The following is a 15,414-nucleotide window of genomic DNA, read 5'->3' on the forward strand; positions in this document are numbered from 1 at the left end:
CAGATAAACTGTAGTTTAAAGAGAAGAAAGTACCTTAGTTTTATTTGTTCAAGGGTTGAGTGTATCAATAGCTCAGGGTTGGGTTCATTCATTGTCCATTCCCAATTTCCCTGGAGAAGAGGGAGGAGAGTTGGCTTTTTGAAGCATGGCAATCTTTAGGGAATAGAGGCATCCACACAATGCCGTTTGGAAAGAAATTCCGGAATTTTACTTCGACAGTGAAGGAACAGTGATGTAGTCCCAGATCAGGATGGTGTGCACTTTGGAGAAATTCCAGGTGGTGGTATTCCCATCCAATGGTGCTTTTGGCCTTCCAACTCGTAAAGGCTGTACGTTTGGAAGATGCTACTGAGTTACTGCAATACATTTCAGTATCAGTACACACTGCTAACATTGTGCAGTAAAAGGAACGAATGCTGAAGTTAGTGGATGTGGTAACCATCAAGTCAGCGGTTTTGTCCTGGATGGCATCAAGCTTCTTGAAATTGCTGGCATTGCAGACCATGCAAGTGTTCTAGAACACTCCTGATTTGTGCCTTGAGGTGTTGGAGTAATAACTTGATCTTGGAGCCATAGCATTTCTTGGACTGGGAAAAAATGAGGACTGCAGATATTGGAGATCAGAGTTGAGACTGTGATGCTGGAAAAGCACAGCAGGTCAGGCAGCATCCGAGGAGCAGGAGAATCGATGTTTTGGGTGTAAGACCTTCATCTGGAATCGTTCAGGAAATGTCGATTCTCCTGCTGCTTGAATGCTGCCTGACCTGCTGTGCTTTACCAGCACCACACTTTTGACTACTTATTTGACTGGTCCAACTGTCTTTCTGATTAATGGTAACCCCCAGGGATTTTATCTGCAGGAGCTTCAGCCAATGGTAATTTCACTGAACTCCAAAGGGCAAGAGTTAGATTTCCTCTTGTTGAAAATGATCATTGCTTGGCATTTGTGTGGTGTGAATGTTTGTTGTCATACATCAGCCCAAGCCTGGATGTTTTTCAGGATGTGCTGCACATTACACGGACCATTTCAGTGTCAGATCAGCTGCAAATGGTGAACACTGAACACACAGCAGCAAATATCCCCACTACTGATGTTATGTGGAGGGAAGGTTACTGAAGATGAAGTGGCTGAAGATGAAGTGGCTGAAGACAGTTAGACCAAGGACACAGAGGAACCCCTACAGTCATGTCTTGGGACTCAGATGACTGATCTCCATGAACCACAACCAGCTTCCCTTAACACCAGAGAATCCCTCATTTCCACTGATTCTACATTTTACCAAGGACCTTGGACACCATTGCCTGTCAAATGCTGCCTTGATGTCAAAGACAGCCACTCTCATCACTTGTGGAGTTCAGCTCTGTTGTCCATATGTGAAGCAAGGATATAATGAGATCAGATATTGAGTGGCTGTGGGGGAAACATAAATGGGGCATCAGTAAGGCGGCTATTCCTTTGCAAGTGCTGCTTAACAGCAGAGTCTATGACTCCTTCCATCACTATGGATGTCAAAAATAGACTAATGGGATGGTAATTGGCCAGGTTGGATTTTTCCTTCATTTTATGTACAGGACATACTTGGGCGATTTTCCAATTTTTCAGGTAGAAGCCAACATTATAGCTGTAGTGGACTAACTTGGCTCAGGGCGCAGCTATTTCTGGAGTACAAGTATTATTGCCAAAATGTTGGCGGTGCCCATTACCATTACAGTATCCAGTATCTTCAGCTGTTTCTCAATATCCTGTTGCTTGAATCATACTGGCTGAAGACTGGCATCTGTGACGCTGGCAGCCCAGGAGGCAGTCGAGATGGATTAGGCACATAGCTGAAGATTGGTGCAAACAGTTCAACTTTGCCTTTTGTATTGCTATGCTGGGCTACCCTAATATTGAGGTTAAAGATATTTGCAGAGCCTCCTCATCCTGTCAGGGGTTTACTTCACCACCATCATTCAACTACATGTGGCAGGTCTGCAGAACTTGGATCTGATCCATTGGTTGTAGAATCATTTCGCCCTGTCAAATGCATACTGCTTCTGTAGTTTGATATGCAATTGTCCAGTGTAGCTTCTTCAGATTGATAGCTCCATGTTTTGGAATGTCTGGTGCTGCAAAATGGGATGCCCTCCTGCTCTTACCGTGGAACCAGAGTCGATTTGCCCAGCTTGAAGGCAATTATAGAGAGGAATTTTTAAAATATTAACATTAAGCATCTGCCATGATGGGATTTGAACTTATGCCCCCAAAACATTAGCTTGGGTTTCTGGGTTAATAGTTTGGTGACTTGATGCCTTTGTCGAGCCTCACTTATGGCCATGGATACACAGTTAAGATAAATGTAAATGTACCTACTTTGCTGTTTACACAGATTAACAAGGCTTTAGTTACAGGACAGGAGACCATTTGGTCTGTTCAGTCTTCACAGATTCCGTAGAATCATAGAATCCCTACAGTGTGGAAACAGGCCTTTTAGCCCTACAAGTCCACACCAATCCTCCAAAGAGCATCCCATCCAGACTCAACTCCCGACCCTATCCCTGTAATCTTGCATTTCACATAGCTACTCCACCTCGCCTACACATCCCTGGACACTATGGACAATTTAGCATGGCCAATCCACCTAATCTGCACATCTTTAGACTGCGGGAGGATACCGAAGGAAATCCATACAGACATAGGGAAAATGTATAATCTCCACACTGATAGTCACCCAAGGTTGGAACTGAACCTGGGTCCCTGGTGCTGAGAGACCCCAGACCACCATGCCGCTGCGGTGGTTGTGGCGCCTCTCTGCATAGAGTCAATGAGCAGAAACAGATCCTTCAGTCTAAATCACCCATGCCAACCAAGTTTCCTGAAATTAAAATAGTTTCACTTGCCTGTGTGTGGACCATATCCCCCTAATCCTCCGCTATTCATGTACCTGTCCAAATGTCATTTAAATATTCTAATTGTCCCTGCATCTACCACTTCCTCTGGTAGTTCATTCCACATATGAATCAATCTCTATGTGAAAAAGTTGCCCACATCCCTTTAAATCTTTCTCCCCGCTCTTTGAAAACATGCTCCCTAGTTTTGAACTCCCCCACCCTTGGGAAAAAACCTTTGCTATTCATTTTATCTATGCCCCTCATGATTTTATAAAATTCTGTAAAGGTCACCCTTTAACCTCCTATGCTCCAGTGGAAAATAGTCCCAGCATATTCTGGTAAATCTTTTCTAAACCCTCTCCAATTTAATAATGTCCTTCCTGTAGCAGGGGGACCAGAACTGTGTACACTACTCCAGGAGAGGCCTCTCCAATGTTCTGTACAACTTCAATGTTACATCCAAAAGTCTTCCTTTTTATACAAAAAAATTCTCTCAATCCCTCTATTGATCCAGCTTCAACTACAGAGAGACAGTACATTCCAGAGTCTATACACTCACTGTATGAAGTTCCTCATGTCTACAGTCATCCTTGGGAATCTGCGTGTTTACAAATTTGAAAGCTTATCTTCAAATAATGGCTAATTTCTTCTGAATAATTATGGTATCAGCTTTCCCAATTCCTTCAAGTAGAGCATTTAAGATTCTGACAAGTCTGAAGGATTAAACATCCTCATTTCCCCTCCCCCTCCCCCCCCCACCGCTTTAATTCTCTGCCAATAATTTTAAATCTACAATCTCTGGTTATTAACCCACCTGCTGAACAGTATTGTTATTTTTCGAAGATTCTCATCATTTTGGCACCCTACATTAACAGAGTTCATAACATTTCTGCTCAAAAAAGAACAATCGTAATTTTTAACCTCTTTGCTGATCAACCACTTTTGAAGAGAGAGGACCAAAAGATACTCATAACACAAATGAGAATTCCATGCCCCCTCCCCCCCATTGAGTATTAAGTGAGTGCTTTTATTTTGAAAACAGTCATTCTAAGACCTGGACCTCTACTTTCTGCAAGTCACTCAAGGCAAGGTTACTACAGATTATGGTACTAAACAGTGCGATCCACAACATATGGACTGATATTTTGCAAATCACAGAGGGAATAACCTTCTAATATAACAAATCAATTTGTGATTATTCAGGTAGGGCAATAGCTCCCACACTAAAAATACCACCTTATTTCAAGCATCCTTGTTACATTTTCCATTTATATTGTATTCCACTTCTTCCATTGCAGGAGAGAATAAACACCAAATTGAAGAAATTGAAAATCATCACGAATACACTCCATAATAAATATTTTCTGTAATTATGTGTGGAGGACTCCAGAGCAGTTTAATCAAAAAAAAAGAGAAAAATGTATCATCAAGGGAACTCTGAACAAAAAGAACTTGTTGTTAGAGTACAATTAGAGAAGCACATTTACAAGTTGGTCAAATCAAGCTTATGACAGTTTTTAGAATACACATCTGCCAAATGCTGTCACACAGATGGGTTAGAGGTCAACTGGAGAAGTGGTTTCACTATTGAAATGCCCTATAATCAGTAAGTTTACAATTAATTTTTCTCCTGTACACACTAGTGTTTTTATTTTAAGACTGACTAATCTCCTTTAGCCAGAAGTGCAGAACATGATCAAATTTACAAATCATATTCATCCCTGTAAAGCTTCTCTCAATAACTGCACAATCTCCCATTCTATAACCTTTACTGTGCTCCATCAAGTTACAGAGCAACCTCGATCATCTGGAACTTGATTAACCGAACAAAATACTCCCCACTCTTGTCTTTGAGATTCCTCTATATTTGCCGTTCTCTTCAAATGTAAAAAGGATGTCTAAAGAACAAGATTAATTTAATGGTTATCAAAACTCTTGGAAAAAGTCATCAGAAATCATACAAGGCTGACAGAAGACTCGACGAAAAGAAAAATCAAAACCTATGGTGTTGAGCAAAAACAAGAAAAACAAAATATTCAATCGAAGTGAAGACACATTTCACTTGATTAGATTACTTACAATGTGGAAACAGACCCTTCGGCTCACCAAGTCCACAGTGACCCTCCAAAAAGCAACCCACTCAGACCCATTCCCCTACATTTACCCCTTCACCTAATATCATGGGCAATTTAGCCTGGCCAATTCACCTAACCTGCACATTTTTGGACTGTGGAAAGAAACCGGAGCACCCAGAGGAAACCCACGCAGACACGGGGAGAATGTTCAAACGCCACACCGACGGTTGCCTGAGGCGGGAACATGCTGGCTCAACATTCCTGTTTAAGGTTTTTCAATTACTACAGTTTAGGCTTCAATATATAAAGATGAACTTCAAGTAAAGCCCTAAAAAATTACATTTAGCCAGCAGCATAAAACTGGTTGTGGAACTATAGACAAGTAGAAATTACCAAAAGACTGTTTAAATTTAAGTAGAGTGTTAACATACAGACATGGAAAGTGTAAAGGTGATAGCTTTGATTTAAGGAAAAGTTAAAGAATGCACAACTGGTAAATGTTCCATTGCTTGGGAGTCGACATGACAATTTCCGCATAAAGGAAGTACATGAGACTACCGACTACCACATGAAGATCATCAAGAATAGCTTAATCTTTGCTTTCCTTTTTTGAAGAATACGGAGATAAAAGGAAAACTTCATCCAGTTATATGTGAAACATTATTAATAAAGACAGCGCATCACTGTGTTACTTTAGAAAAATACGTGGTTTCCTGACAGCTACAACACCGACACAGACATGCAATGTGGAAATTTGCCTAGGTACATCCTGCCCACAGTCTACTCTCAGTCATCAGATGGGATGGAAGATATCGTCAATAGTGCTACCAAGTGACATTTACGCAGCAATAGCCTGCTCACAGGTGATCAGTTTCAGTCCTGTCTGTGCTATTTGGCTCCTGAATTCATTACGGTTGCTTGTCCAAATATGGGCAAGAGCTGAACTTCAGAGATGAGGTGAGTCACTGCCTTCGTTCAGTGCTGCCTTGATGTTCAAAGTGTGGCATCAAGAAGCCCCAGCAAAGCAGAAGTCAATGATAATCAGGGTGAAAGACCTCTACTTGTTGGAGTCATTTCTAGTGCAAATTATGATGTTATGGTTTTAGAAAGTCAATCAGTGGAATCCCAAGCACATCTCTCCAGGAGTTCCTCAGGATTGTGTCCTTAGCTGAACAATTTCCAGCTGGTGTATCAACGATTTGCTCTTAACATTAGATCAGAAGGAAGGACGAACAGCAGATGCTGGAAACCAGAAATGAAAACAGAAATTGCTGCAAAAACACAGCAGGTCTGTCAGCATCTGTGGAGAGAAGTCAGTTAGCACTTCAGGTCCATCAACTCTTCTTTAGAACTGTTTTGAAGAATCACTAGACCTGAAATGTTAACTCAAGAGTAACAATGTGCTCTGATGACCTCAGTGTTCATTTGCAATTCTTCAGATAATGAAGCTGTGCGTATCATGTACAGCAAGATTTGGACAAAATTCAAGTTTGGACTGATGAGTGACCAGTAACATTGTCACTGACTGGCACTTGTGTGGTGTCAATCTGAACAATAAGAGAATTTAGAGATTACCCCTTAAATTTCAATGGCATTAACATTGCTGATTCCCACATTAACAACATCCTGGAAGTTATGATTGGACGAGTTCAGTTTCTAGTTAGCCATAGACAAAAGAAAATCAAAGACTGGGAATTCTGTGAACAGAACCTTGAGACTTCCTGTATGCACAGCAGTGTCAATATTCGCCATTTGCCTGGAAGACGACTGCTCCAACAACGTATGAAAACGTCAACAATATTCAGGATACAGCAATCTGTATCCCCATTCACCACCTCCAACACTCTCCTAATTTGCAGCTATCACCACCATTCTTCACTGGTGCTGGGTCAAAGTCCTGGAACTTCTTTGCCTACCAGCACTGTGCATGTGCCTAAACAATTTGGTCTCTAACAATTCAAGGAGGTGCCTGCTCCCCCCCACCCCATAATCCCAACTCCCTTCTTGAGGGCAGTTGGACAAAGGAATGAACGTTGGCCGAGCCAACAATATCCATATCAGATGAAATGGAAAAAAAAAACATAAAATTGGTTTATATTTTTGAGGCCAAATAGGACAACAATTCCTAGGGACTGCAAATGGCATGGTTGGAAGATTTACATACCAAGGTCCCAGTAAGAATGCTGGTGGGACTGTAACTTCTCAAACTTGAAATAAGTTGCATGTCATCAACTGGGAACCAGTCTCAAGACAGTTCACTTACTCTCAACCTCTTCCCAATGAGAACAACATAACAACCTACTTGTGCAAAATGGCATTACCATGAACTTGGGAAATCTGCGGTGACTCTGATACCAAACTACTCCCAGGGTCACCACAAAAGTTAATGATTCATTCAAAGCATGCAAAGTCCATGTTTTACCTGTCAGTTGGAATTTTAAAAACAACTGACCAGGATTGTACTTAAAATCTACTATAATTTACTTATTTGTAATGAGTAATCAAACGTAAATAGCTATAAACCATTAACATAACTCTACTAATTAAAACTGAAATTCCCTTTAAAACTATTACACCAAAAACTGGTTTTACGAATTAAGGAGAAAATGAACTCCAGGAAATACAGTTAAAAACACAAGTCAACAAAGTTAGTGGATGATCCTTTTGCTTGCCAAGACTCCTTGGATCTTCTTTCTCCAGGTTCTTTGACTTCTTTGCAGAAAGTACAGGGCAAAGTCTCTTTGTTTCTGGTGAAAGGCAAAAGCTTACAGCACTGGAGGAAGAATAATTTGTTTTCTTAGGCATTTTTAATGCAACCACAAATGATCTGCCCTGCCAGCGGTCTGAAATGTTCATCAGCATTCACACCCACAAGCTGTTCAGCTACCAAGGAATGAGAAGTCTGTTGCTAGATTAACGACCTTTGGCATCCAAGATTGGTCACAACTGCACAAACTAATTAGCTACTTGTTGCCAGCCAAAACTCACCTGGTATTCAAAACTGTGCCACACTATCTACAAACATCTTCCCAATACCAAAGCAGCAATTAAACATTACATAGGAGTTTCAATCAATTTTGGAAAAAAAAGTGCAGCAGTTCCTTCCACAGACCCTGATTTTAAAAACTCTTTTGCTACTTCAGCCCACAATCAAAAATACTGAAAATAAAGGAACCATTTTTAAAATGGAAACACCTCAAGACAACTTTCTTTAGCATCAGTTGTGGCTCAGTTAGAAACAAACTCACTTCCAAACGACAGGTTTCAGGATCAAAAGATCATTCCAGGACTCTAGCACAAAAATCAAGGATGACATTCCAATCATACTGCCATACTGAGTGAGTACAGTGCTGTAGACACATAACAGGCTCTGATTACTTACTGGGATGGGAAAAAAAAACTTACTGTTTTACTGTAATCCAATAGCCTGGCCAATATTTATTCCTCAGTCAACATTACATAAACTAGTTTTCGGGTTACTATCGCTTTGTTGTGTTGGAATTTGCCAAATTCATATGAGCTGTTATGTTTTGTACAATGTTGGCTGTCCTTCCCAAAATAAACCTAATTTCAAAGCAATTTGCAGTGAATGGAGGTGTAAAATAGTTATGAGAAATGTAAGTTAGGGTTATGTACAACACCAGAAGCTATTCAGGCCATCGAGTCTGTGTCCTACTGTATCCCGAAACCTTCAAAAGCTCATCCAATTTCCTTTTGAAATTATTGTGCCATTCTGGTGGTGGAAGAAGAGAGCATCAAAGATCCATCAGCACCAAAAGATCTTTCTCCCAGGCCCTGGTTAAGAGTAAAGTCACTTCTTTGGGTTTTGAACATCATTTAAGCCAAATCAGGCAAAGATGGCAGATTTCCTACTTAAAAATTAGTTTTCGGGTTTCTACTGCATTGTAAGTTGGAATTTGCCAAATGTACACTGGCTGTTACATTTTGTACAATGTTGGCTGTCCCTCCCAAATATCTCTCTCCATAAATGCTGCCTGACCCGCTGTGATTCCCAGCATTTTCTGTTCTCAGTATTAATGAACTAGAGTAATTTTTACAACAAGCCAATGCTGGTTTCATTGCCAGTGAGGAGCAGCTTTCAGCAGATTTAATTTCTGCCCATCTATTGTCAAATTTGAAAGAGTGTCTCACAGTATTAGACAACTAGACAACCATACATCTCCAATCAGAAAATTCACTAAATTGAGAAAAACCCAAAAAGGAAATAAGCTAAACATTTCACTGTAACAGAAGATTAATAGGTCACAGAACAATTGCTTGACTAACTCAGTTTTGGCTTAACTTACTCAATGACTCCCCCTAGACAAATCATGACGATCAATTGAATTGTCAAAGGTTGATGAGTCCTTTTTCAGAGGTTTGTTGTATCCCATCCAGCAAGGTGGTCTCAAGACCAGCTGAGAGGGGTAAAAAGACCAAGGGACTACAGAAAGGAAATTATTTGCACTTGCTTATGTCTAGGATTATTGCTAATCAATTGCTTCTCAAATAACAAGTCAAACTGCATTTTAAAACTCAAAACAAGAGTGTAACCTATTTGCCTTGGTTTCAACATTCATGTGAGCCTGGATACTTGCAATCTTACCGACTGATTGGAGTGAGTGTATGGACCACATTAAAGCTTGCAGTGGATATGTTGTTAATATTTGTGTACTTGTTTTTAATTTGTACTTATGGACATTGTTTACTTTCTGTACAAAAGTTTATCAAGGAAAAAAAGGTTAACAGCGAAGCCCAAAAGCCTAAACTTCAGATTGATTTCTGGCTGTAGCGTTGGCAATCCCATATCCGCAAATTTGTTTTCCTTACCATTTCACATTGGAATTCCACATGAAAGATCAGATTTAAACATTTTGAATAGCTGGACAAGAATAACGCTCTTCCCCAGCCCCCACCACTCACCACCTTCAGGTTTCTGTTTTACTTGCTGCTATGTTACTTTTGCAATATCTCTTATTTTGCAGACAGGTTTGGCTGCTTGATTCTCAGGTGAAGAAATTGCCATGACAAGAAACAAAACTAAATTTAAAAACTTTAGCTAGGTGGTCGAGTTTACCGAGGAAGATAAGAAAGAAAACATTATCCTTGTGTTTGTACTGAACATGTTTATTCTTGAGTTGGGATCACTGAATGACTGTCACAAGTGCAAGCGGCCTATGAATTAAAAGAACTGTGTGACTATCACATGGGCTATATGGGCATTCTTCCAAATTCCTAAATAGCAAAACATTCTACTTCCAGAGGTTTTGCTTCTATTTTGTCTCCCCATGTTAAATTATACAGACGGCTGACCAAATAGTGTCCAGCTAATGAGCAGCTGACCAAGAGGATCCCAAGTTCAGATGCTGGCTTCTGCCGGGCTGGTTAATCGTAGTCAATGTGGGGATATAGGCTGTGAAAATGGAATTCAACTGATGTTGGATTAGTGAGTGGAAAACTGGATACAGCTTCTATTCCTAAACACTTACTACTAACCTTTGACTGGCAATGAGCTTTTGTTCAAGTCAGGCAAAGATAGAACCAGATCGGCTCGTCATTCTCCTACAAATCAAATAGGCTGCCAACATTCATTGTCCAGAGAGAGACATGAATAATAACCAACCAAGCAAAGTACTGCAGAGCAATCATTATCCATGGAGCTATGCAGTAACAAGAAATTCACACCTCCACAGGAGTTTTACGGGGGGGAAGAGAGAAGAGGAAAAAAAGCTGGCAGAAGATTAGTATAGAGCACTTATACAATAAATACAGATCACTGCCAAAAAAATCAGGATCACTCACCAATTTGTACCTGTTCACGTTGGCTCAATGCTACAAATGCTGAAGTATCATCTATCCAAGACACCTGGATGTTACCTGAAATAAAGACCAAACTAAAATGACAATTTGAATGGCAATGCTTAAAGACAATGATAATATACTTTGATTTCCATGAGATTTTTTTTTAGAATGCCTTTTTGCATTTGATGCAGTAATGCAGTGGTTTTCAAACATTTTTGGTTAAGGACTCCTTTTCAAATAGGTTAATAAGTTATATCCCTCAGTTATGATACTATCTAATACTCAATGCAGAAGAGACGCACATGAAGTAATGCTTTTAAGAAAATTGGTATATTCATAGATATCACAGAGATATACATGCTTGTTTCTCATTATCAGAAGCACAAGGGAAAATGGAGCTCAGAACATAAAGAAATAAGGACAGTAGGATATTTTGCCTCAAGCTTGTCCCACTATTCAACTAGATAATGGCTGATCTGCCCCAGGCCTCAACTCTTTTGTGCCAGCTCCTCATTGACCTCAACTCCACAATATTTCAAAAATCTACCTACCTCCTCTTTAAAAAACTTCAGTGATCAAAAATCCACAACTCTCAGCAGCACAGGAGTCTAGACATTCACTTTCCTGTGGGAGAGAAAATTCCCTTGCATCTCAGTTTTGAATGAATGTCCTTTTCTACATCCTCTAAATGACATTCCCCAACTCTAAATACCTTCTCAACATCCACCCTGCTAAGCCCCTCAGAATCTTGTACAATCTTGTTTCAATAAGATCACCCTGTTTCTAAACTCATAAATAAAGACCTAACATTTTTAGCCATTCTTTACAAGTGATTCCCTTTATCCTAGGAATCAAATTGTTTTCTGAACTGCCTCCAAAGACACTGCCTCTTTTCTTAAATATAAAAGGACCAAAACTGTACATGATATTCCAGGTGCAGTTTCAGCAATATCTTGTACCATTCTAACAAAAAACTTGCTTATTTTTAAAACTTCAATCTTTTAGTAATAAAGGCCAATAATTACCTGCATCTGCACGATAACCTTTTACGGTTCATGCACAATTACACCCAGGTGCCGCTGCACTGCACTTTTTTTTTTTGAGTGTCTCTCCCTATTTTAATAATAGTCCACCTTTTGATTCTGGATTAGAGTGGTGCTGAAAAAGCACAGCAGTTCAGGCAGCATCCGAGGAGCATTGTTTTAACCTACCTTTTGGTTCTTCCTAACAAAGTGCATGACCTCTCATTTCCTAGATTAAATTCTATCCACCAAACTTTTGCCCATTCACTCAAATCAATCTATATTCCCTTGCAGAGATTTGTTATGTCCTCATCACATAGCATGCCCTCCTAACTATGTATCATGAGCATATTTGGATACATTACAATCTGCACCTCTTCCAGGTCATGAATAAACTTAGAAGTTGATAAGTAAATAATGGAGGCCTGAGGACTGATTCTTGATGTACTCTATTAATTAAGTCTTTCCAAGTTAAAAAAAACCCATTAACGCTGACATGGTCTTCTGTGTATTAACCAATCTTCAAACCATGCTAATACATTACCTCCAATACAATTAGCTCCTATCTTGTGCAATAATATTTTGTGCATCTTAGCTAATACCTTCTGGAAATCCAAACATACAAATATACCACTAGTGTGATACTAGCATCCTTGTCTCTCAGCCAGGAGGCAGCAAGTTCAAGTTCCATCAGTCCTGGATGTGTATCACATCTTCTCAAGAGGTTTCAAAAATAATTACTACATCTATTGTTCCTTTTAGCAATTCTGGTTATATCCTCAAAAGAACTTCAGCAAATTTGTTAAACAATTTCCCTTTCACAAAACCATGCTGGCTTTATGCTTTTCTACATGCTCCTGCTATTTTTTTCCTTCAGGGATACTAGCCTTTTAGTCTTTAACTTAATTTACTTTGAGCCAGCCACATGATTATATAGTACGTACCTAAATAAGCTGAGAAGAAAGCATCACTTTCGTCCGAGGACTCGACTGACTATTTTCGCCATGCTAGGCTATTTGGCTTATAAAATTTCGGCCTTCTGTCTCCCTCCCTCCCTTCTTGAATGGGGGCAGCAAATTAACAGTTTTTTTTTAAACCTGCTGGAGTCCTGCCGGAGTCCTCCTGGAATCCAGTGAGTTCTGGAATATTGATTGTGATTCACTTTTTCACCACCCGACAACTCCTGTTCTGTTAAAATAAGTTAAACTCCATCTGCCACTCCTCAGCCCACTGACACAAGTGATCAAGATCTCCAGTAATCTTAGATAACCTTCTTCACTGTCCACTATACCATCAATTCTCTTGGCAACCAATCAGCACTCTTACACGGTAAAAATTGGTGCGCCCTTTCCAAGTTTTGTTTCATGCATGTCAGTCCCGAGTGCAAGACAAAAAGCTTCAGTTCAGCATAAAAGCAAACAAATCTATAAAGAAGCACTACAAACAATGATTCTAAAGTTTGCAAAGAAGTCAAAAGATCTGGCCTACATCAACCACAATCCTGGAACAAAAAATGCACAAGAAAAATTCTTAACAAAAACTGAAGTGGCTGGACAAACTCTGCAGGTTTGACAGCATGTGAGAGAAGACCGAACACAACTTTTTGGAGTCCAGTGACTCATCAGATTGGAATTCTTTGTAAATTCTTCATTTACTGATCGAACCAACCAATGTTAATTTAATATCCATACTTTTCAGTCATTTCTACCAGTTCATTACAATAACTTTGGATCACCGTTGAAGTTGGGTGGATTCTACTGAATTAATTCATAGCAAGGGTTATGTATTTGGTGCTGATATGGAAATATTCAATTTGCTATTTTATTCCAAAGCTACTCACAACCCAGTTTTATTTCCATTCTAAGCCTCTCTTTGCACCTACTATCCAGACAAGAGAAACACAATTGTAGAGTGACATGTGTGCTGTTGTGACATAAAAACAGTGCTCTCATCACCACAAATTAAGTCTAGCAGCTCCACTTTCACGAAGAAAAAAGGATCAGTTTGAATAAAATGGCTGCATAATAAACATGAATCTTTAGGTCTCTGTAGTCCCTCTTGAATGACAGGATTAGAATTTCAAGGTTTATCAAAGCACAACTGGTATTAAAGCTAAAAGCAATAACATGCTTCTAGTTCTTGTTTACTTACACCATATGGTTTGTCCACTTTGCAGCTAGTTTACAAGACATTAACAATACAATTTATTTCACTACAATGTCACTCTATCACTGCTCAAATGTCCTTTATATCATGGTATCTTTTCAAACAGTGCATCTTTGATTTCTCATTATCAGTCCTATGCCAATAAACCACATTTTCTGGCTTGAAGTTTACCAACAAAATAAAACTACAGGGCAAATAAAGACCAGAATAATCTGGATCCAAGAAATTACAAGACATGATCAGTGAATCATTATTAGGGAGGAACCACATGACTGGGAGCCAAGATGGTCAGGATGCAAGTCATCATGTGCTTGGCAACAAAAGTTAAAAACTGCAAAATCAAAATTGAAAAACACTCATGACCAGTGTTTAAATTCCAGTGTTTTCTTGTGCTACACATCTCACTTGATCAAGAAGTCAACCCATTCTATACGCAGATGTAGAAGCAGCAGCTGGAAATCTATTCACCTTGCTCAGAGATTTGTGGCTCTTGTAGAGCAGAATATAGCTGCCAATGGAAACCACATCTCAACACTTACCCTAGTTGTATAACATCCAAAAACCAAATGAGATATTATTGGCATGGCTTTGATTCATAAGAGTTGATTGAAAAGAATTTTTGCCAAGAGACTTAGTAAACTAATTCAGTAGTTTCAGGTAGGTAGACAATACTGGTAAACAAATTGTTCCTTCTTGGAGTTTGCTGGAATTAGGTTACATGTAGCATATTGTGGATTAGGGCTTCCCAAAGTGGGCACTGGAACTCCAATTGACGTTACAAGCTCAGAGGCAGCAATGGCTGTGATGGAGCTCTGACCAAGTTATAACAATGTTTGTTGCATCTCAAAGTCCCCACATTCTCAGTTCTTATTGAGGGGTCACAAGAGTTATCAAGCCTCTACATGTGGCCACAATGGGAAAACGTTTGGCAAAGTACTGCTGTACATGACCATTGGAAGCATTCGGTTTAAAGCAGTATAATGCCGAAAAATGTTCCACGTAATAAGTGGCTCCTTCTGAAGGTTGCTAGAAGTGATCATTTGAAACAGTGAATGACTTCGAATAACAAAAACATCTTTGAACCTATTAAAGTATTTTGTCTTAATTTAATAATTCCTCAAATCTGTTGTTGGCTTCATTATATTTCTGCAAGATTGCTACTAAACATGAATTGTCAAACAGTGGCTGGAAATAAAAACACATTTTCTTTGTGCTGCTTGGCAGGAGCAGAATGGTGGTCTGTCCACAGTCCGTTGAGTCCCAAAATACAACAGAACTAATAATGAACTGAACAGATACACATCTTAGCCAGATTTGCAGCTAATATGGAGGTTCTAGATATAGGTTTGCTCACTGAGCTGAAGGGTTATTGATGTGGTGATTCCAGTTGGAATGCCATGCTTCTAGGAATTCTCACGAGTGTCTCCGTTTGGTTTGTCCTAGGATGGATGTGTTGTCCAAGTCAAAGTGGGGTGTCC

General features: G+C 39.6%; 1 protein-coding gene across 1 annotated transcript in view; it reads right to left on the bottom strand.

Annotated features, from left to right (window-relative positions):
• parn (poly(A)-specific ribonuclease (deadenylation nuclease)) overlaps positions 1–15,414 on the bottom strand; it is a 131,763-nt gene that overhangs the window by 41,738 nt on the left and 74,611 nt on the right. Inside the window, exon 21 of the mRNA XM_060840529.1 lies at positions 10,749–10,823. Within this exon, the coding sequence (XP_060696512.1) occupies positions 10,749–10,823 (75 nt within the window). The remainder of the gene's footprint in view (positions 1–10,748; positions 10,824–15,414) is intronic.

The sequence above is a fragment of the Hemiscyllium ocellatum genome, chromosome 20, assembly GCF_020745735.1.
Source record: "Hemiscyllium ocellatum isolate sHemOce1 chromosome 20, sHemOce1.pat.X.cur, whole genome shotgun sequence".
Taxonomy (NCBI): Eukaryota; Metazoa; Chordata; class Chondrichthyes; order Orectolobiformes; family Hemiscylliidae; genus Hemiscyllium; species Hemiscyllium ocellatum.